This window comes from Cygnus olor, chromosome 1, assembly GCF_009769625.2.
Source record: "Cygnus olor isolate bCygOlo1 chromosome 1, bCygOlo1.pri.v2, whole genome shotgun sequence".
Lineage (NCBI taxonomy): Eukaryota > Metazoa > Chordata > Aves > Anseriformes > Anatidae > Cygnus > Cygnus olor.
Genome location: NC_049169.1, coordinates 181,742,258 through 181,766,524, shown reverse-complemented (window position 1 = coordinate 181,766,524; position 24,267 = coordinate 181,742,258). Strand labels below are relative to the sequence as shown.

At 47.0% G+C, this 24,267-nt stretch overlaps 1 protein-coding gene across 1 annotated transcript in view; it reads right to left on the bottom strand.

Annotated features, from left to right (window-relative positions):
* FOXO1 (forkhead box O1) overlaps window positions 1-17,667 on the bottom strand; it is a 69,844-nt gene extending 52,177 nt beyond the window's left edge. The window contains exon 1 of the mRNA XM_040543170.1: window positions 16,809-17,667. Within this exon, the coding sequence (XP_040399104.1) occupies window positions 16,809-17,486 (678 nt within the window). The 5' untranslated portion in view covers window positions 17,487-17,667. The remainder of the gene's footprint in view (window positions 1-16,808) is intronic.
* Window positions 17,668-24,267: the final 6,600 nt, after the last annotated feature.

Genomic DNA, 24,267 nt, shown 5'->3' with positions numbered 1-24,267 from the left:
GCAGTTTTTCTCCATAACAAAATCTTCCATTACATAACAGACTGCGTACCTTTAAGATATTCCTTTTCTTTATGACACATGTTGTCTTCTCTTTAGAAAGTAAAACTTTCCTCACTAAGCCTCAGCAAGAGAAAGCAGGAATTTACAAAGCAAAAAAAAAAAAAAAGAGAAAAAACACATCTCATGCCAATCCCTATTTAACTCACTTTTCAAAGTTTTCTCATTTCCTCTGTTGCCTTTTCTTATAAACACCACAACCAAAACACAATTGTTTGCTTTGATTTTCAAAACTCTACTGCACCCAAACATGAGGAAATTTCCCTGCAACCCGCTGAGGTTACCAGTATGTTATAGCGTTTGTCCCCATACTGAAACCATCCACTCTGCGGGCTTTCTAGTAAGCACAAAACAACTTGCAGTTGAGATATTTCTTACGTCTGTCCCGGAGGCTGGACTGACAGACATCCTGGCCATCTCTGGCTCAGAGAGCATATTTCACCCCATGCAACCAGGATGCACAGCATATTGTATCCCATCTTGCTTTCAAATGGAGAAGGGGGAGAACCCTTGCAGACCGCATATGTGGGAAATTATGCTATTTATTTGAAAAACAACCTGTGCTATGTGTAAATGGTGTGGCTGGGCTCTGTCTTATATGACCTGGGCTAAGGCTTCCTCGTGCTGGCAGGCCGGGAGTCGGGCGCTGGTTAAACCTCATGGAAGTCCCGTCACCTTTCCACCTCCTTGGAGGAGCAGGCTGTTGCTGCAGCATGTGACACCCATGACTTCTCTACAGACTAGGAGATTCCTGCTGTTTTAATCCTTCCTGGAGAGCCTTCCTTCTTCCCCAGTCTTTCAATGGCCTACCCAAGGCCACTGTGGTACGGACAAGCACAGAGCTTGGTTTCCAAATCAGTTTGCCAAAGTGCAGCCTGTACAAAGAGAAATCCAGGGGTTTCTAAACCCTCAACATCTGCATGACAGGACAAACTGAGCCAGTTCCTCATGGAGCCAAAATACAGAAGTCCTCACACGAGCTGGAAACGACACGGTCTGAGATACTGTCTTAGTCCTATGCACTCAGGACTACAGGCTTGAATATGACAAGGTTATTTTGTCAGCACTTGAAGCCGTGTCCCTTGGCCTTTTCCCTAAGCTGATGGTGTCTCACAATTTGAGCCTGAAAGGACTTGTGGGTACGTTCACAAGGGCTGCCTCATTTCTAGAGGAGTTACTCACTATGCCTGGTGAAGTTTTGCTTGGTGACAGCAGGAACCTGTCACCCTTCAGCTGACAATAGAAGGATCCCAGCCTCTTAAGCCAAAAGGAGACTATATAACCCTCATCATATCCTGCTGTCTTCTTTCCCCTTTTTGTCTAACCAAAGGCTTTCCTTGAAATGTCAAGAGGTCAATGCAAGGAAAGGACCCACTAGACTTAACTGAAGGCAACTACTAGGCTTTCTAACTACAGGCAACCTCACAAAGAGTTCAGAAGAGGACTGTGGTCTCCACACCAGCTAACTGATCAGGAGCACACAAGAAATCTCTATTTCCCACTATGAACCTTTGACGTTCCTAAGGAATTTCTGAGAACCACATCAGGCTCTCACGCAACAGGTTTCCATCAGCAGCAACACACATAATCTTCAGGTTGCCAACAGAAGATGAAAAGTTGTATCTTAGATGTTAAATGAGATCTATTTTTCTTACCGAAGCTACCTGTGTGAACATTAATGCAAGATTTACATAGAAGTGGGAAAAAAATGTTATCAGGGGAGGAATATTCAGGTCAGTATGGACACATTTTGCTACTCTACTTCTACACTTCATGTAATAAAACTCAGTGTAAGAGGTACTTTAGCAGAGCAGCAACACAAGCAATAAACTTGGTCAGAAGATTCTGACAACAAAAGCACATGCTGCCTCCTCATTTTTTTTTCCTTTAATTTGAAAGGAATTTTCACGTTTCAGTATAGTTCAGATCAAGCTCAAGATATTTCTGGGAAAAGGCATGTTTCCCACAGCAAAGCTCATTTCTCTGTCACTTAATAGCAACAAACGTAAAGCCTTGGTTGGCAATTTCGATTTCTTCTCTGCATGATTCATTTATCCCTGGGATAGGCCTGAGCAAGGGATTCTCCCAGCGCAAGACAGACTAATCAAATTATTTCAAGTCAGTCAGGTATTCGCTTTATGCCAGCCAGCCCCAGTGGCAAAATCTCTTGTAATAGCAGATCTCCCAACGTTAAGAAAAAATATTCATGGGCTAAACGCGAGCTTAATCACAGCCAAGAGGCAAAGCTCCTACGGCCAGAAAGACATAAATGTTATCCCTGTCTCCTTCTCATTCGTAATCTTTCACACTGCATTGGAAAGTAGCTCAGAGGGTGCACGCATGTATTTCAGCTCATACACTTGACAGAGAGACCACAAAACTCACCCCCACATGCAAAGCAGCATTGATACATTGCGCCTCTGTGGCTGGCACTGAAAGGCCAGATTTTTGCAAGGTACCAAAGATCCCACACTATCCCCTGGTGACCAGGACTGTGTGACAAACCCAAGAAGGCTTGAGACTTCCCAGTCACATCTGACACCCCTCTCTCAGAGTAGGGGTCCATGTACATGGATCCAAACATCCAGAATAGCAATATTCTCCCTTCCCATTTCTTGACCTCCAGCAAAGAAGGGAGACAAGATTCACAACACTCACTCCAAAAACTCTGCAGGTAAAGTCAATGCATGAGCAGCCTGCACTGGGTCCCCACCAGGCAGGGCGACCAGCCACTGGGCACTGCAGGATGGATCACCCAAGAGCTGGATCGTGGAAATGAAATGTCACCCTGGCCACCACCACAAATGCAGCAGGTGAATTACTAAACTCTGGTGAATTACTAAACTCTGCTGTTTGTCAGAACAGGAGCAGTTTGGAGATTTCCACCTCAGAAGAAATCTCTGCAGCCATGGCACTGCCCAGGGCCATAGACAAGCTCATGTAAGTGGCCCAACGACCTTGGTGTGAGTTGTATTTTATGCAAGCATCTTTTGGTGCTACTTTTACAAGACGTGTCTAGCTGAAGACGCTTCACCTGATAAGTGACTTCTGGTGTATGTATTTCTTTCTTCTTGAAGTTGATGGTTTTTATTTCAGGCACACAGAACCTCCTGAACACCTGAAGGTTTGCCAGCCTTTCCCCACCCCGTACCACAGGCTCTAAAAGGCACCAAGGAGCATCGTGACACCACCACTGCTGCCGTTTCATACATTCTCATATCGAACGCAGAGGGCAGTCACATGCTTCTGTTTATACATCCCATAATACAAGGCCCCTATTTATCAATAAATGCCTTGAGGTGCAGAGCAAAGCCCAAGAAAACAAAATCTGCTAGGATTATCTGCTGAAAAAATAGCAACAGCAGTGGCCAGGGAAAAGCAAAATGATGAAATGAGGATGCTGCAGAGATGGTCCAAAGAGCGAAAGAAAGGACTGCTACAGATATTCAAAGAGCTGGGTAATGAAGAGGGAGGAGAAGGCAGCAAAAGTAGAGGCCCAACTTATTTAGGGGAAAAATAAAATAAAAAACAACCACCCTCTAATTCAAGGCATTAAAGAATGACTTAAAAAAAAAAAGCACACAAAAATGCAATGTTTTGCTCAGTAAATAACTAACCATTGGAACCCATGGCTGCAGGATAGCTAGTGGAAAATAACTTGCAGTGATTAAAAAGGGATTAAATGGATTTTATAAACAACAGTATCTGCTGTTAAACATGCTAAAATAAAATTACAAGAGTTAATAACCCATTTGCTTCAGGGCATAAACTAATCCTCTTCTAAGGGTAGCAGAGATCTGCCTGCATGTCAGCTCAGTATCTGGTGCAACAACTCTTTTTCCAAAGGCGAGCAAGCTTTGCTCTTAATTCCTGGCATTTAACAACTCTCCTTCTTGCCTGAAAAAGAGAGCATGCTATTGTTCAGGCCTTCAACTGACCTCACATAATTAATTCTGCACTTTACCAGATATATAATTCCCTTGAGGGGCAGGGGTGAAATGCAAGAAAGGGAGGAAAATAGTTTAATTGCTACATGCTTCAATATTCTACTCTCAGTTTCTTCAAATCTAGTTTGTCAGGGCACTCAGAACAAGTGCATGAGATAAAATTCTTGTAAAAAGCTTAAGACGTGAACAAAGCACAAAATGTATTAGTACTGTTCGGTGCAACAGTTCACCAGCCTTATCAGTTTATGAGAAAATTAGATCTTTAGGAGAGATAGCAAGGGAGGGTTTTTAATATATTAGAACAGAAGAATTTACTCACCCTAGTAATAATTAAAGCATTATCTAATATCATAGACTGTCCTCAAAGGCGGGATAAAGTTGAAGAACAAACCCCTTGAGATTCTGATTCCACCCCTTTCAATTCCCAAATCCCAACCCAAGAACCTTACTAACGGACTCGCCAGTCTCTGAAATAATTGCTTCTGGACAAAACACAAGATGAGACATGACACGCTCGATGCTACGCTGTGGTTATGACTTTTCAGTTCCAAATGCCAGCTTGCTCTTTCCCACAGGGAAGACAGCCACGTGCTGGGGACGCTCCTCCTCCAGCTCAGGAGAGCTCCTGGAAGAACAAGTCTTAGCATCAGACATACAGAATTCAGACCACAAGTGATCCTCCTTAGTACACTGCCAAGCTACCTTCTCCAGTTCCATATGTCTACAACTTTATTGTTATTAATATTATTGTTAACATGAGTAGTAGTACTACTACTACTACTTTTTTTTCTTTTTTTAATGGGGTGCAAATTACATCTGGCTCCGTTTGGCAGTCTCACGGGTCAACATTTGCACCGTATTTTCAAAAAAGGACTTTGCAGTGGCCCACTTCAAGACACTAGCAAGCCAAATCAGGTGTGCTTTCCAAGTCTCAGCAGAACAAGGAGGCTGAAAAATTTGGCACTGACCATCCAACAGAGCAGTATCAGTGCTGGAGCCATGTGTTAAACTGATAACCAAAGCAAGGGATATAAAATGCCTGCAAGGGACAAAAAAAAAAAAAGAAGGAGAAAAAAAAAAAAGCTCTGAAATTCAAATTAGTTTTACAGTGAAAGCAAACATGCTGTTTCAGACCACCGTATGTATGTATTCCCTCTGCTCCCCTACTGCTGAAACAGCAAACCGTGCATGGCAGATGGCATGATTCATCTTAAAATTACTCTAGCAGCATTCCCTCTATTAGCCTCCAAGGAGTAAACTAGGATAAAAATATTCTGCATGTTAACTTTAACTAGACAGTTGTCATGAGGAGTCATCAGGTCAGTCTACTTGCTTATTTTGCAGAATTTTTCTTTCAATCAGCAATAAGCATTGCGTACAGAGATACTATTTATTTGTTGCACCTCTCAGGAGTAAATGCAGACAGGGGCAAGAAGGGGAGCAACTGAGGGGTGGGCAGGGAGCAGAGTTTGTTTTCCCACAGAGAAGTAAAAAAGTACAATGAAACTCAAGCCAGGAGCCACAGCACATCACACTAACAACAGCACCAGCCATTTCTGGCAGGGTGGGGTAGCTGGGATAAGAATTTACACCAGCCCAGGAGCTGAACACGGATCTGCTCAGCTGAAGGCATTCTTCTGTGGTATCGTTCTGCCTTCACCAGGGATGGGACACAAGCATCCATTCGGTGTCAGGAAAGCCTCACCAACCAACCTGCCCCAGAAATGCAGTTACAGCACCCTGCCATCCATCCCCCTCCTTCACATGAAGGGCTGGAGCCAGCAGCACGACTTCTTCCAGCGAAATACTAAAACATAGGAAATAACAAATGTAGTTCCCAGCTGAGGGCTCACTCACAGACCTGTTGGACGCGATGTCTCTGACCGAAACTCCATCCCTCATTTAGAAAAAATCCCCACACACTTAGGAGATGCTTTAGACTATGCTGACAGTACAAAAATTCACTGCTGTGCAGGACACGTCCCCAGGATTGACTACTGCAACGTTAATTGCCTGGACTCCAGGCCCCAAGCTAAAAAAGCCCTTCCAAAATAAACAGTCCATAAGAACTAATTTATTTTTTGCTCCATCAACAATATGTCTCAGTGAACAGAAGCGGAATATTTTGTGTGCTTTAATACCCAGGTTAACCAAGGAGGGGGTGAAGCCAATAACACAGTTAGCCTCATCTCTGGGTAGAAGGTGGTGAAACTGCACTTAATGCCATCTCTTCAAACAGGCGTTTTCTACATGTGTATGCCCTACACGTCAGCCTCATTGCATAACCCGGTTGTGCAATAATTGCAAATTCATTTACATCTTCATTTTTGTTCCAGTGCTCCAGAATGGGGAACCAAGGGAGGACCATCAAATGGCAGGAGGAACTTTGCAGAATTCCTCTCCTCCACCATGGGCCAGCTCCAGGAGGATGCTCTGCAGAGGGCTTGGATGCAGTGGGAGTAAAACACAACTGCTCACCTGGAGCAGACATCTGCACCAAGGCTTTAGGGAGCAACCTCAAAGCAAAGGATGACTTCATAGCATCAGGAGATGACTGGTGTTGGCTTGGACTGCAAGCAGAGAAGATTATGGTTTCTCCTTTTAATGCTTATTGCTATGTAATTGCCATAGAACTGTAAAGAAGAAGTAGGCAAGAGTGCAGTATCAGGTTTTCATAGACTAAACAAACTGGATTATTCAAGAGCGACTCAAGTTTCCTAACAAGCATGGAGCACTCTGCATTAAGATAGCATCTACTTATTTCCCGAAAATCAATTGCAACAGGCTGCATTTTAAAATACTGCCTTAACCTCCTCTCCTGCCATTTATTTCAGCAGCACATTTACTGGATTTACTACATTTGTGGACAAGGCCATAACGCACCAACAGCACCAAAGACCGGACCCTAGACCAGTATTACTGCTCCGCTAGCTAGAATACGCACTCGTGTTGTATTAGGAAATGTTCAGCTCTTGCAACAAAGGCAAACCCTCAGCCATAAAAATCTGACAGTGCAGTTCTCCTCCGAGGCTGTGCATGTTCCTCAAGGAAGAGGGGAAAATAAGGTGGGGGAAAAAAATAATCATCCCACTTCAACCAAAAGTTAAAGACTTCACCCGTCTCTGGCACTCTCTGAGTTTTGCAAGCATCGTGTCACCTGCATGCAGGAGTGCCTTCCAGCTCCACCTCAATGCTGGCCTACGGACGGCAGGGCCAAGATACCATAACTACAAAGAAAAGGAAGTTGCTTAAAGACTTAAACATGCTGTCATGCTATGGGTTTTAACATCTGAAAAAAAAAAAATATATATATATATATATATTGTGTATGGTTTTTGGTATTGCTTCCTTCGCTATAGACTTCTAGATATTAATCAAGACCTAAATTTATCTAGCTAGATAAAAATATTTAGTACATTTTTATTTATGTTTGAATTACATAATGTATTTTGATCAGTCACACATGAGGCTGTATCCTCGTCCTGAATTTCAAATGCCTTCTGGTTGGACCTGCAGATCCATCAGTTGAGCAGAGCTCAGTCGCAAGAGGCAGGGCAGAGGCAGGACAAGTGCAGCAGAGGTGTCAGGGGTGCAAACACTACAAATAACTAGAAGGGACCTTAAAGACCATCTAGTTCCAAACCCTTGCCATGAGCATGGATGCCACCCACCAGACCAGGTTGCTCCAAGCCCCATCCAGCCTGGCCTTAAACACCTCCAAGGATGGGGCATCCACAGTTTCTCTGGGCAGCCTGTGCCAGTGCTTCACCACCCTTTGAGTGAAGAATTTCTTCCATATGTTTAATCTAAATCTACCCTCTTTTAGCTTAAAAAATAAGGTAGATTTGTCCTATCACTACACTCCCTGATAAAGAGCCTCTCCTCATCTTTTCTGTAGGAAAGTAATAATACACCTGAGAGAATTTGATAAATAAACACTTATTTTTTGATCAATATTTGATCAAAAATATGATCAATAAACAATACTTGCAGCATGGATCTTTCCCTTCAGCACAACTGTTGCTCTCCTTGCCCTGAACCTCAGAAGCTGAAGCACCTCAGCAAAAGACAGACACGGCAGCGGGGCATCCTCCTGAGAGGCCAAGGGATACATACCCTAGCATCTTTGGATAGTGTTATATATGGTGAATTACTACACATTTCTTGCTGTAACAGGTAACAGGAGATTTCATTCCTCCTCCTCACACATGAACAACTAGAGGAATAGCAGCACACCGGCCTGACGGATGGAGGCGAGTGTTCACAGGACGGCTCCGACGGGCTCGGCTGTGGCATGGAGCAGCCACTGCATCACAGCTCCAGCACACACAGAAATCCACACAGCAGCATCCAGCCAGGGCCGGGGCAGCAGCCAGGCCCCAAGCTTTTCCCAAAAGCCGCCAGCGCGCACCTCCCCATCTCTTCAGGCGTTCCGACAGCGGGAATAATCCCTCTTCCCTCGGCCCATCACCAGGATGCCTTCAGAGGTGGGCTTTCTGGGAGAAGGGGCTGTGGGGGCTGCAAACAATTTCATCTAATTTGAAAGTTCACATTTGAACAGAGTATTTTTGGAAAGAGAAATCAACACGTTAACAGCGAATGGGAGCACAGAGCAGATAATCCTTTCACATCCTGACAGCGGAGAACTGCGGAGGCCTGCTATGAAGCATCTCTGAATAACAGCGTCTTCATTTTTTGAATACCTAATTAAGAGTTTCTATATATTGCAAAGCCTCGCTATAAGATATAATTCGGTTGGCAAACACCAAAGATTTCTCAGTCTGTAAGTATGCTTTTGGCAATCAAAATTTGAATCTGGATATATGCACAAGATACGTATGGCACAGGTACTTTATTTTTTATTCTAACAATTACATTCAAATTAGGAGATTAACTTGAATTGGTTTCAAACAAATGCAAGCTACAGGCAAATCAGTCCCCCCCCAATACCACAGGAATATTTTTTTGGATTGTTAATATCCTTACTCCTGTTAGCTGCCTCAGATACATTCAAACACACATTACAGAACAGCATCCAAGACAAAACGAGTTTTGCTTCAATCTAAAAACACTACAGATGCCAGAAGACAGCACCAGCTCGGACCCGAAACTCACACATGCCAAAAACCATTTGCAACCGTGCTAATTCATATTATGGGAACTGAAAGGCAGCTCTATATAACACAATGGACAACAAATCCATTCCTCTAATTTCAGTCGCCAAACTTTAATTAATTTCCAGCCAGGCAAACATTAAGCATTTCTGCTGATCTTGCAGGATGTAAGCTCATTTGCACAATAAATGCGGTCTAACAAGTCACCACATTTATAGCGAGTTGCTTCAGTCTTATCTAACTGCGTAGTTTGAAAAGTCAGTGATGGGTAAGTGAAACTCCACCCACGTCACAGTTTCTGGAGTTAAGCATAAGAAAACTGAAGAAGTTGCAACTTTTTCATTGCAGGCAAGACTGCAAACAGCATTTGGACAGTTGAAGTCCATTCTCTGCACTATGCAAACAGTCCTTATTCAAGAAGCAAAAAAACAACAAAAAAAAATAAATAAAAAGCATACGATCCGCACTTTCATTTTTCCCCATAAAATGAATGTCAGGGCTCCAATGCTCCGGAGTTCCCCTTCCCAAAAAAAAGCAAAAGCAAAGCACCTTTGCTTCCCACTCACGGTAATTGCCCCCCCGCAAAAAAAAAAAAAAGTAGAAAAGTAGATTTAGGAGATTTCAGAACAGCCCTGGGTGAAAAGTTCGCTCGCTGCCCTCCTCCTCTACAACATCAGTGGTGCAGCAGGACAGCAGGGCCCGGCCGCCGGCCACATTTCGTTCCAAAAAGTTTTTAATTTCCTGATTTCTGGGTGTGATTTAAAAAATCTCACTCTGGTACTAAATAAATTAAATGTAGGGCCAGGGGGTTAAGCCTCTAGCACTTTTAGAGGGAGATGCCAACATGCAAGACGCGGAGTGCCGTCGCCTTCATCCTTTCACATCCTGATGCAGGAGATGCACGGAGGCCTGGCATGAAATGGCCTCTGAATGACAGATACTCAGAAAAAATAGAGATGCTAATTAATAAGAGCTCTTACATATTACGAAGCAGAGGTAGCAGATAGCATTTAGTTAGCAAACACTATAGGTAAAGGACACCTCTGCTTGCGAGCACTTCTTTGGCAATCAATCAAAAGTCAAATCTGAATAGGTGCTTTTTTAGAGTATGCCCCACACAGACACTGCGTTCCCTCAAGTATGCATGTGCCAGGCTTCAAAACTTAAACTACACCACAGAAACAGCCTGGACAAAAAGCAAAAGGAGCCCCGCAGGCTCACACCAGCATGCAGTTAACACGTCGGGGGAACACGGGCTGCTCAGCTGCCACCACAGCCATCCCTGGCCCACTGGCGTGGAGCAGCAATAGGACCGAGAGCATTTCCAGCTGCGTGGATTCCTAGCATTCCCAAAAATTAGCTTTCTAAGGCTAGAACAAGAGAAGACTTGTACCTTGAGGCTGAATTAACTCTAGAACAAGAAGTGTTTGCAAACTGGACTGTAACATCATTGATACCATGCAGCGATGCTCAACGCCGTGAGCAACAGCAAGCTGCCTGGGGCCAACTGAGCGGGGCCCTCCACTTCTCCAGCAACTTTCTGCAAGATGTAGCAGCTGTCAGAGTCCCAGAAGACTTTCAGACTTTTCCCCTATGATCCCATGTATCACAAGGGAAAGCACTACTAAATCTTTGCAATTTACTGCAGAAGTGCTTCCACACTAAATAAGCTTGCCTCCTTAGATATTATTTGGTAAAGATCAGTAGCCACCACCAAAATCTAAGCACAATCGCAAGGCCTAATGAAGTTCTTAGTCTGAGATAATCATCAGTACAGTAAAGCAGTTGACTTCATTCTTTTTATTCCTCCACCTCCTACATTAGGAACGGAGACCTACCAAGAAATGGCATAATACGGCTGCTGCACTAACTGAAGGTGTTTGCATATTACAAACTAAAGCATAGGAATGAAGCAGCTTTGTTTGATGAACACACAGGAGTAACATTCAATGAATATATTTAGAAATAACTTTAATGTGAATAGCACTTGCCCTCAGAAGTGAACGTAATTCATGCTGAAGCTATCTGTGCAGCGGCACAGATGCCATTCTTCAAAACGTGACTCTTCCCTGCACACTTCATCCACTGCTGAAGTGCAGCCTATCATTATGAAAAGCAGTATTCCCCCGTATTTAAAACTCACTTTGGCACACCAGACTTACACACAGAATGCTACAAGCTATGAACACTATTCATTAAAATATTGGTATGCACTGCCATATGCTTAACTATAGTTAGCTGCAGCCAGCATCAGTGAATGTGAAGTTCTCTCTTCATAGGAGTTAACAATAAAGTGAATTTATCCGTTTTTTACATATTTCTGAAAGAGGAAAACAAACTATTTAATGGGTGTCTTCAGTTTATCTTACTTCAGAATTCACTACTCAAGGTTACAAAATCATTTCCATGAGAAATCCCTGTTTCAAACACTAACTTTCTCCCAAAGCAAAAGGGGCTGAAGTTTGAATCTCTGTAGGCTGTGGCCACAGCCCTACATATTTCACAAATCTGTGGCTGCAAAATGTATCAGCATTTCTGCTCCAAAAGCCGAGCACTCTTTTTGCAAAATATTCACCAGTTGTGTAAACAGAGTAGCATATATTTAGGTAGCATTATGCTTTGGAAATTGAAGAGGGTCTGAACAAACATCTCAAGGGTACACCATTTCTGGAGTATTATTAAAAATATATATTATATATATAAATTGCCTACTTTATTGTTGATCATTATATAAATAAATAAATAAATAAAAGTCACCTAACCATCTTTATCCTCTTGTACCACGCTGTTTCCATACAGGCAGCAAAAGCCCGTTCCCTAATCCACCAACTCCACTGACCCCTTGTGAAGTAATGTAATAAAAAAAATAATGACATTAAGAATGAAGCCAAGTATGTCGTAAGGAGTACAGTGGCAAAGAGACCAGTTGCCTTGTTTTTGTACTGAACTTCTTCAAAGCCTGTCACTTCAGGAAGATTTAGTTCATTGTGTCAGTATACAAAGCCTCTCAGGTGCTTTGTTTTGGCGTTTAATCTTGCCCATAATCAGACAAGAAACTGAACAAGCATGCAGCAATTGCAGTAAATAGAAAACATGCTAAGAAAATGAAGACTAATTTCAACATATAATTCGAGGCCTGGACTAGAAGCTCAAAACTACCCGTGATGGATCGCCAGGATGCATCACAAGCCCGCAAGCAGGGGCAGCAGCACACAGGTCTGAGGCCAGAACAGGCTTCGTCCTTCAAGCAAGGTTTAAGATCAAAAAGGGCAAATATAGATGGAGAAAGAGAATTAAGTTTAAAAGGAACAAGCGATGAAGGGTTAGCATGGAGTTTTATCACTAGTTACGAGGGTGCAGGCACCTTGCAACGATTAAGGTGAACTTTCAGCCATGAACCTTTTTTTTCCCTTACTAAGCAGGATTCAGGCTGGTGACTCAGAGGCAGGCAGTGAAGGCTGCCACCGAGGACCGATAGTGGTAGTGAGCAGGTACACGAGTCACCAAAAGTAAAACTCACAGCTGTGTGGGCATTGGCAGGAACTGGTCTGGAAGAGAGATCGCAGCAGCTCACACAGAGCAGACACAACTGCAACTTCCAGGTGCTAAGGCTGTTACCAGTGCCATATGTAAAAAGGCATGGCTCTGAGAGGATTTACCTGGCAGAATCCATAAATAGGGAAGCAAACAGATAGACATACCTATATGCACACGCATGGGTGTGTTGTGTGCATGCGTAACACAATGCTAAGGGTTCACAAACCTCCTAGGAAAGCCTCTGATCTACTACACTGGGACAGAGTTAAATACCTGCAGGTGTGCAACCAGCACTGAGGGAACACTGAGCAATTCATCAAGGCAATCTTTAATTAAAGTGACATTTCTATTTCGATGTGGAAATGTGCGATAAAAACCTCGCTGAGATCTACTTCTTCCACTTTAACTACTTGAGTTCTGCACAAATTTCTCTGATTTAAATTATTCCCCGATCTAGAACCAAAAGCTTTTGACAACCAATCACTCCGGATTTCCCAGAGCCTTCCAACGCTCGATAACACACGTGGCTTTCAACTCGGATATACCACACCCCAGCACCAATTTTGCACGGAGGCCGATTCACTGCGGAGGAGACCACAGAACCGGCCTATGGTGAGGCCACCCGAAGCTCCTTCCCTGTACCCGTTTTGTCCTCGGGCCTACATCCATTCGTCCTTCTGCAGCTCAATACCATCTGTCCTCACTCCTTCAGCAACGGCAACAAATAAATTTGGGTGATCAAGTTTCCTTAGGACTAGAAGTCAAGGAGGTGTAAATGCACGTGCGGCCTTCACACCTGCCGCTGGGAAAAACAAACACTGCAGCCACCTTGAGATGGGAGCCACCAAAACCCTGTGTTTTCTGCTTAATGAAGACCTCTGTCCAAACAGTCGCTGCATGTAGCCAACATAGTATTACAGGTTGTGGTTTGAACACATTTTCAATAGGAGGCTGAAAGCCTGAGGCCATTCAGGTAAGTTTAACTCTGATAGCTCCTTCGCAGCAGAGCGCAACCATTTTGACGTAAAGAAAAGACATCATGAAATATGCCCGCCACAAAGGTGTTTCATTTCTTGCACATGATGATTAGCCAAAAAGTTATCAGATTTGAGTAAAGGAAAAGTTATCTATGGCCATGATGAATCCCTTTGTGGACTACAAACTGTCCTAAGCCCCATGCACAGTCTCCCACTCGCACAGGTAGAAGAAAATACCGCTTTCACTTGACTGCTACGAGACAAAAGCTTCATTCTTCCATGCAACTTTCACAACAATTTCTTAGTTATCTCGGAAACAGATCTTGTTCTTGCTTCAGCCTTCTCTGAGCAGCGCCGCTCGCTATCGGTGCTTGCCCACGTTCACCCCTGCGGCAGGTCTGGCAGGGCCCAGCCGCTGGGCAGGCGGCCCTCACTCCCCTGGAGCTCAACCGAGTTTTTTTGGGTGTTTTTTTTTTTTAAAGCAGAGTTTGTGCTAAGAAAGTCTGGAGTAAACTATTTTGCACGTACAGCCAAGAGCAGTTTTAACTACTTCAGTAAGCTAACAGTGAGAATTTTATCTTACTACCCTTACTACTCTTATTTAAAATCACATTTCCACTTGAAAGTTTCTGCTCAGAAGAACTTGGATGCTATTCCGAGCTTCCAACAGATAATGTCAACACCATTGAACTTCTTTATTCAACAAAAAAATGAAAAAGCAGTTCAACATCAGATATTAAGTGGGGTCCGTGCTGATTCACAAGCATTACAACAGGCAGCTCTCGACTCCTGGGTGACAAACACAGCCTTGCCACCAGGCATAAAGTGCACATTCTGTTACAATTCCTCGTGTATTTCAGAGTTTGTGTATAATCTGAAAGGTGCCTTGTTTACACTTACAAATACGCAGGCTCCAACAAGACGAAGCTTTATTTAGGAGGGAAAAAGCAAAGCAAAACAAAACATTTTCTTTCTCAGGCTGCAGAACACCCACACACCGTGCACCCCGGGCACTGACCCGGCGATGCTCTGGCTCTGAGGGGCTGTGGCCAGCTCCAGCCCCACTCAGAGCTCGGCACCCACAGCACCAAACCCACACAGCACGCGGCCAACACGATCCAACACAGCAGCTTTCTGAGCCACCTGCCCGTAACGTGGCCAAAGGGAGGCCTGAGGGCAGCGTGTAGGCTGCACGTGTGTGTTTTTGGGGTACCTACAGCGCCCTGCCACGGGGTATTGCCGTCCCAGGGCTGTGCCAGCATCAGCTCTCCCCGCCGCAGCACAGCACGGGTGCGTGGGCATCGGCAGCACCCGCTCTGCCAGAAGGAGGTGTGCGAGGCTTGTCAGTGGCTGAAGCAACACAGGAAGAGGAGCAATAAAATAAGAAACACCTAATAAGTTAGGCAGCTAGCAAAGCTCCTGATGTGCCTGCTTGAACTTGGGAGTTCTTTGCTCTGATTTTAGTTTTGTTTGTTTTCCCTTCAGTTCTCTCCGACTCGCTCTGCAAAGGCACTCGAGCCGACTTGCTTTATTTCTGACAGACTGAAACACCACTGGAAAAAAAACAGCGTTTTCAGGTGACAAGTTACCTTATCTAAAAGTTGTCAGCTATCAATCATTCCCCTCCTATTAAGGCTTTTTCGTGAAAGATGTCTTCAGACAATTATCCTTTAAATTTTTTAGTCAAACACATTGATAGGAACTAACAAATTACTTTTTAAAAGTCTTAAAAGCCTTCAGTTGACAATGAGTTTCAGATCCATCTGCATTTCCCTAGCAGGGTGCTGCCTCCCCGTAAAAACATGACGTTGACGAACATCTGACGTAACAATCACTCCTAGCTAGGCAAGTAAAAATCTATATAAATGCAGGATTTGACTTGAAAAAAAATGCAAATATTACAGATACTAGAAGGTGAGGCGAGCAAAACTCGACAGCTGGCAGTGTGACTGCCCTAACGAGCCAAGTCAGGAGCACAGCAGCACAACACGCCGATCCCACGTTCGGCACACGCACCCCGCACGTTTGCTGCCATCCTTCGCAGGGAGGAGGAGGAGGAGGCTGTGCCTTCACGCAGGCAGCGGGAGCTCGTTCTGACAGCGCTCTCACGCAACAACGGGATGCCGAAAAAGCAGGCGCTCTGGGTCCGTCGTGGGTGGATTTGGGGTAGGGGCTAGGGAGAAGAGGGGCTGGGGGTGGTGGCAGGGGTATGGGGGTGACACGGGGATGGGGGTGACACGGGGATGGGGGTGGCCGCCACCACGGTGGGTGCCCAGCCCCATGCAAAGTGACACCGAGCTGGGCTGCGCTGAAACCCCCCCAGCCCAACAGGTTCCTCGCCACCGGTCCTCCCTGCCCTGGGAGCGCAGAAAACCCCACAATTTAATAGGGAAGCCGCTCCCGCACGGCGACTTCAGCGCGGCCATCCAGGCAAAGCCAGCTTACTCATTAAACGCACGGTGTTTCTGCAACCCTTGTCCTGCCCCTTCTCCTTCCCCAGCCCCGTTTGCCTCTGCCCCGAGTCCCCGGGCCCGTTCCCCCCCCTGTGGGGCCGGGCGGTCCCGGGGGCGAGCAGCGCCCCTCGCACCCCGCGGCACTGGGGGGGGCTCAACACTGGCAGCCCCCAAAATCCGGCCGCTGTGCCCGGGGCCGACGCCGTGACACGGCGTGAACTTTTGCTTTCGGCGGGGCAGGGCGGAGGGGGGGGGGCGGAGAGAGGCGAGCCCCGGCCGCCCCCCCGTTCCGCTCCCGGCCCCGGCCGAGCCCTGCGGGGGGAGGGCAGAAGCGGCTCTTTTTTTTTTTTTTTTTCCTTTTTTTTTTTTTTCTTCCTTTTGGGAATAAAATAAATGAAGTGCGGTGGGATAAAGTGAAATGGAGTGGGATAAAAGTGAAACGGAACGAGATGAGATGAGATGAAATGAAATAAAATAAATAAAATTAAATAAAATAAGATGAAATAAAATAAAGATAAAATAAAACCCATTAAGGTAGAATAAAATGAAATATGATAAAATAAATTAAAATAAGATGAAAAAAAAAATGAAATAAGACGCGAAAGGCACAAGCGCGCTGCAAAGCGGGCGGCGGGCAGCACAGCCGGCGTGTGCAGCGCCGAGCACCCCGCAGCACCCCCAGCCCCGGGGGGGTCCCGGCGGTGCCCCCAGCCCTCCCCTCACCTTCCAGCCGGCCGAGCTGTTGCTGTCGCCCTTGTCCTTGAAGTAGGGGACGCTCTTGACCATCCACTCGTAGATCTGCGAGAGGGTGAGCCGCTTCTCGGGGGAGCTCTCGATGGCCTTGGTGATGAGGTCGGCGTAGGACAGGTTGCCCCAGGCGTTGCGGCGGGACGAGCTGCTCTTGCGGGGCTGCCCGGCCACGGGGCCCGGCGACAGCCCGGCCACGGCCGCGGGGGGCACCGGAGGCACCGGCGGCACCGGCCCCGGCGGGTGGAGGCGGCAGCCGGCCTCGGGCGCCGGGAAGTCCCCGCAGCGGCAGGCGGCAGCCTCCGGGGGGCCGGCGGGGGGCAGCGGCCCGAAGTCCTCGCTCTCCTCCAGCAGGCTGAGGTTGCTGATGAAGTCGGCGCCCAGCGCCCCCGAGGCGGCGGCGGCAGCGGCGGCGGCGGCGGCAGCGACGGCTGCGGCGGTGCCGGCCGCCCCCTCGGGCTGCCCTCCACCACCTCCTCCTCCTCCTGCTCCTGCTCCTCCTGCTCCTGCCCCGCCGCAGGACGGAGCCGGGCTGGAGGTGGCCGAGCTGGGGGGGTTGAAGTCCGGCCGCGGCAGGGGCCAGGTGCAGGAGCGGGGCCGCGGCAGCGGCTCGAAGTCGGGGTCGATGTCCACCAGCTGCGGAGCCTCGGCCATGGCGGGGCCGGTAGCGGGGGGGGGGGGAGCTCGGCGGAGGCTTTGGGGCTTGTCGGGGGCGGATTTGGGGGGCGGCTCAGCGCCCCATGCAGGCTCCGGCGCGGCCCCGACGGCGCGGCCGCCGACTCCCGGCGCGGCTCCGGCCCCGCCGCCCTGCCCGGCTCCTCGGCGGCGGCAGCGACCGACTGGAGCGACCGCCCCGCGCGGGCCCGCCTCCAGCCTTCCTCCTCCTCCTCCTCCTCCTCCTCTCCTCCTCCTCCTCCTCCTCCCGGCGGGGAGGGACCGGCCCGAGCCTCGCCAATGGCAGCACCGCGCCGCCCCCCGCCGCGGGGCGGGAGGGTGCCGGTGCCCCCGGGCTGCTCCCGGGGGGGTTGCATGCGTGCGTGTGTTTTCGGGTTATTTTGGGGTCCCTCCCCTCGACGGGGAGCGAGAGCCCTTCAGCTCGAGAAGGAGGCGGTAGCCGGTGCCGTCCCGGCGAGGTGCGGGGCCCAAGGGGGGGAGATTGCTGCGGGGAAAGTCCCCAAGACGGCTCCCGAGGGGACCCTCGCCCCCCCTGAGGCCGCGGCTCCCCCGGCCCTGTCCCCGCCGGGCAGCCCCGGGCTGGACGTGCTCTCGGGGCGGCTGCCGGAGCTTCGGGGTGGGCTCACTCGGAGGCTTGACGGGCTGCGCTTCATTTCTCCCCCGTACTCACTTCCCTCCGGGGGCACTCAGTCTGTATCCCCTCCCCAAGGCTCGTACCCCCTCCCAAAAGTGGCACAGGGTCCGGGACGTGCCGCCCCCCTCTGCCCAGCCCCGAAGCCCCCGGAGGTGTGTCCGAGGCGGCGCAGAACTTTTGCTGTGCTTAAAATCGAGACATTCCCTTAGCCTAGACAAGTGAGCTCAGGGATGATGTTCCTCTCCTCAAACTGGCAAACCCGGTAGAAAAATCTGCCTTGTTTTCAGTAGCAGAGGGCTTTTATCAACAGGCTTGGGAGCCCCAAAACCTGCAGCTGGCCGGGGCATTTGGTGTCCCCGTCCAGGGCCACACGGCGAGCCCGTTCCTCGTCCCTCCAAACCAAGGCAGCGAGTGGAAGTGTTATTTAACTGCAGCCCGTTGTGCCTCAACCAATATTTTCCGAAAATGAGTAACAATAACTAGGAGGGAGAGGACGAGACTGGACGTAGGCCCACGGCATGCAATTTACTGCCAGATCATACGTCTGCATGCACGCGCTGTTATGAAAACACTTTTTAAGGCACGTGATGACACCCAGCTATGTCCTTAGCGCACGTATGCACACGTGTGGAGTAACTGATCGAATCTGAAAGCATCTTTTTTGCCATGTTTCTTTCCCCACATGCCAAAGGTGGTTATTATAGGCTGGCTGTGTGTCAGTTCTCAGAGTTGCGTTGCTTTAAAGCTGCTTCTACATTGTCCAAGCCCTATAAAGGATTCAGCCCACAAATCTATCGCTTAGCCCAGAGATTTAAAATTAATAATAGCAGTAATATTTTTTATTTCTGCTTTTTTTTTTTTTTTTAATAGCAAAATAGTCCCTGTTCAACCGAATAACGTGCATGCCATGTTTCAGCTAGGAACAGCTTTGTCCCGCAGCATTATCCAGCGCCACTGCAGTTGCCCTGCAGCCCAGGCGAGTACCCTGGTGATGAGGAGGAGCAGGGACCACGGGATGCGGGTGTGCGTGAGAGGCAGCCAGGCCATGTGGCAACTGGGCATGATTAAAAGGGAGCCAAAACAAAAGAAGTGTCCAGGAGTACTGAAACATTTTCTTTTTCTTTCCTGCCATTGGCATCTGTAAAAAAAAAAATAATAATAAAAAAATCTAGGAGCCAGGCTGGCACCCATCCTGCTGAAGGAAAAGGATTTGTTACCAGGCTTTCTTCAAAGGATTGTTTTTTTAGTCTTGTGCTCATTGCTTTCTTTTTCTTTTTTTTTTTCTTTTTTTTTTTTCTTTTTTTTTTTTGTCCTCTGGTCAAAAATCTAGCTGTTGTTCCCTGACCTCTATTGGTATACGCAGATGTTGAAAAAAATTGCTTTCCTTAGATGCCAGCTGGGCCAAGCAGGAAGAAAGCTGCTGTGATGGGCTTTCAGTGAGCCTTGGCGTGTCCTCAGCTCAGCATCCTCGTGCAGGGCGAGCGCTGCCTTGCTCCCTCTTGGCCCTGCATAGCCTTGCCATTGCTCACCTCCCCTTCTCAGAGGGGCCCTCGCTTGTGCCACAGGCCCCACGCCTGCTTGCAGCAGTAAATACAGTTAGAAAACAGCCTTCAGTGAGAGGTGAGGGCCAGCAAGGCAAGGAGCAAGAAAGGCAGAGCGTTCACATCGCTGCCTTTGCTCAGCAAGGCAGGCCGGGCGATTCGCGGTACGGCAGGTTTCGTTCTGCAAGGTAAACGTTGCTGGGGTGTTCATGTCCCCAGCCACCACTGACCACCTGCCAGAGACCCTGCCACAAACCAAACGTCCCATTCGGCTGCTGGAGGGGGGCTTCGTCCTTCCAAAACAGCTCAGCACGGCGCTGGCTCAGTGCAAGAAATTTTACCACATCTACAAATGACAGCGTTAAGTTTATCTCATCTCCCACAATGCCTAAATGCTGATGGATGCACCACAATTCATTTTCTACTCCCACAGCCCTCCTCCTACACTCCACCTTTTCATTTCTCTCCTCCTACTCCTGCTCCCATTTTCTACTCCTCTACAATGCAATTTCTCCTATCATCCTTAGCATCAACTTGTATTTTTTCAAATGAAAGACCTGAAGATTGCCTTTTATCATCAGTGCAAAAAAGCATAGCCTCTTATTCATATTCTGGGTTCGAGGCAGCCAAAATAAAGGATCTATACTGTCTTTTTACTACTGTATGTATAATTCACCTTCTGAGGTTTTGATCACATTCAGCAGGAGATTACATGAAGTTGCAAGCACTCATATTCTATGTACAGCTCCCTACTCTACCTGTATGTGCACAGTGAGAGAGAACAGACATTTTAACAGAACAAAAAGCTGTGATGAAGCATCATTCTTGTGCCTGGTATCACAGGAGCTGTTGTGTTGGGAGAAAGACGGCTTTCAGACAAAGGATGGGGGAGCTCAGCACCTTCATTTTCCTCCCCCCTCTCTCATCAGTGTCTGACTTTTATAGCACATTTTGTAGCATGTGCAAAATGTGTAACCACTAATTCCCCTGAAATTCCCAGGATTTTCAGGGCTCCATCAGTGGCTGGTGGACCAGTGCAAGCCAGAAGTGATGGGCAGGAGACACTGCTGAACCCATACACCCCAAAAGGGCTGCAGCCTGCCTGGATTCAATAGTGGCCATGCCCCGGAGCATTTGGCTAACAGGACAACCAGGCACCACAGAGAGATGCATGTGCAGAAACAGGCTTTGCATCCGGGTCCACTGAGTCCCAGTCCTTAGGCTTGAAAAAAATCATTCCACCAAATAGTTTCTAGCATACTTGAAGCTATCCGGTCTCTGCTATGTACAGGTGGAAATCCTGGGCAGCAAGAACCACCTGCAGTCAACCCCCTCCTCCTTCCCGGAGGCAGAAGGGCTCAGCAGCCACGACCAGGGCAGAAAGCGAGCTGCCAAAGAGGGACAAAGATGGTACTGAGCTCACCAAGCCAGGAGATGGGGCTGCTGGGAGTGGGCTCCCAAAATCCAGGTACAGACCTAGCAGCTGCTGAGGTTGGGCCACTCTAGCTTCAAGGAAATAAATAAATTATATATATATATATAAAAAACATTTAGCAAAAATAAGACTGATTTTATTACAAATTGCTACTACAAATATTTACTGTGCTTTTTTTCCACCATTCCCTTTGATGTTGCTGTTGCCTCTTTCATTCTCATCATCTGCAAAAACATGAGCAATTAGGATTTGAGGACAAGATTTCATGGAAACAACATTTCTAAGATGTATTGTTTGCGGGAATTGGAATTCAAATTTCCTTGAGTGCGTTGTTTTTTCCAGTCAAAGAAAAGAAATAATAATATGACTTTACTGTTTGCTGTGATTAATGCAGCTCAGATTCTTACTGAGTGTGGCTATTAGAAGCATAGAAACAGAGAATATCCTAAGTTGGCTGGGACCCACAAGGATCATCGGGTCCAACTCCTGGCTCCACACAGGACCACCCCAAAATCAGACCACATGTCTGAGAGCATTGTCCAAACACTTCTTGAACTCCAGCAGGCTCGGTGCTGTGACTAAGTATTAGTATTAGGACAAAATCCTATTCTCTGAATGAGCTGAAATGAGGTGTGCATTATTAGGAACCACACAGCTGCTACCACATTTCTTAAGCCAAAGAGGAAGGCAATATTTGACGAATGAAATATTTGACACAAAAACTTCCCTGAGGTCTCTGGCGGTCCAGTCTCCCAAGACCCAACATTTCGGTATGCATCATCTCACACCCACGTGCACACACGCCGAGGTGAAAGACTGAAGTGCAATGTGCCCAAGAAACGATCCTTACCAGGATCAATACAATAAATACCAAAGGTAGCGTCTGAGCAGCTCTATCTGCTTTCAATGTGTCATGTGCAATCACTGGGTGCGATGTAAAAACAGAAGGCAAGAGTTTATCAGGTTTCAGATTCAGCTGAATCACCCAGCCACCCCTATGCAAAGGCCAATGTGCCTGGAAGTAAACACAGCTCGAGCAGCACGTATGTTTTCCAGGGTGTTGGGTTTCTGTTTTGTCGTAAATACGATCCATTACAATATTCTCCCACATCCTGCAGTCAGTGTTTCAACATTTTCAGGTGCCTTTCTCGTTTGTTGTTTTCCTTTATATATTGCTTGAGGAAAAACTGACTAGCTTCATGTGATAGCTTTTGTATATTAAATAATTTTATTGTGTTTGAGCAACAAACTAAAAACAGGATGTTTGACAGTTACGGTATAATTCAGTGGTTTCTCTTGAGCCTGTGTGAAGGAAAATTCATGGCACAGCACAATGCAATGCTTGACAACTATTTCATCTTCTTTTCCTTTATTTCACTGGAAAAGTGATAGCTACCTGTCATCAACAAGAAAAATAATGTATATTCCAGAATCAGCACAGAGACAGTGGCATAATAAAGGCTCACTCTTAAAAACAATCGTTGTTCCATTGTTGCATTCTTGCTTGAAAAGCATATTTATATCTGCATTACAATGTATTTGCATACAAATCAGTGCATTACGCGTATGCTGCACATATGCATATGCATGGTATCATTATATACATTTTCTACTAGATTTATATAGATGGAAACATGGGTAGACAATAATAGTAAGAGAGTATTTTGACATACATGCATATATTCCTACTCTGCTGGTGACTAAGACACTAAAGAAGGCAGTGTGTGGACGGGATGCTCCATAGGTAAGGTACATCCCATGCAAATACTGCCCATGCCATAAATGCAGCGAGGCCAAGGGGCCACAGCAGAGCAATGACAACCCAGGCAGATGTACTCTCTTGGGGTGAATCATGGTAGTTCTGCACTTTCGTACACCTCTCTGTAAAACCAGTATGAATACAGTCTGTCTGTTGTGACCCCGTTTGTTAACAGGTTTAAGTGCGTTGAGATCTGGTGGTGAAAATGCAAACCTTGCTTAGCCCTGGTCTGCGAGGAGACAATACTGAAACCAGCGAGGTCCCACCAGCAGGTTCTTCCTAAACTCAGAAGCACGCCCTACACCAGCATGAAAACAGATAGAAAGAGCAACCAGCAGTTTCAATTTTGTATCTGCCAAGTACTGAAGAGTGAACCTTGACTAGGATCAGATGAGCTGACGCCACATCATCAGTAGTAAGAAGGCAGATGGCAGGAGGTAGCTTGGTTGCTTCTCATCCAGGGAGGAGATGGGGATCATCGATGGGCTTTAGGAACGGGCTCAAAGCAAAGGAGAGCATCAGGTGCAAAGGGGCCCTTCGGATCTGCACACCCACACATTACAGAAATGCTGCTGCAGCTGCAGAGAAATCAGCAGCGGCTCCTTGAAAGCCACCCACTTTCACTCTTAGCTCCAGTTGTGGCTACCAACCTTGCTGGCTGCTCAAGCAGCTCATGAGACAGAAAGAAAGAGGGAAAGAGAAAGAAAAAGAGAGAAAGAGAACAGAAGTGGAGGCTCAGGCAGCAATGTGGATTCTGATATCTCCCCTTTGATGTTAGGGGATCAGTTCATTGAGGCAGAGGACTGCATCCTCCCCAGTGGGTGCCAGAGCTGCTGGAAAACAGGAAACATAGTGAAAGGTGAGAAGGGAAAAGGTGAGCAGAGAGAAAAAAGAAACAAAGGAAAGGGTGGGGGGAGATAAGGACATCACAAAAAGAAGGCACAACATGGAATAAGCCACAAGAGAGGAAAAGGAAAAAAAAAAAAAAAAAAGAAAAAGAAAAGAAAAAAATAGAAAGGGGGAGAATGACCAAGAAATGAAGAGAGATGAAACTCTGCCAGCCCATGAAAAAAGAGGATGCAGGATATCAGTGTATCAAAGCCCCCCATATTGCAGCTTTTGCAAAATAAAGAACCCATGAGAATATTTCAGAGGTGCTGAATGAGCAAGATGGCAGACCACAGGCAAGCTCTGCAGGAGGCTGGCCAGTCTTCATGTGTGCCTCCTACAGGACTCACCCCAGCTACACCCGCACACGAAGCAGCAAGTCCTCTCCACAGCCTGCCTTCCAGATAGTTAACGGGTAGTAAACGGAGCCAGAGCTGGAAGTAATTGTGGAGCTCTGCAGCCTCTGTGCTTACCCGTGCTTTCAGCAAGGCCAAGCATCAACC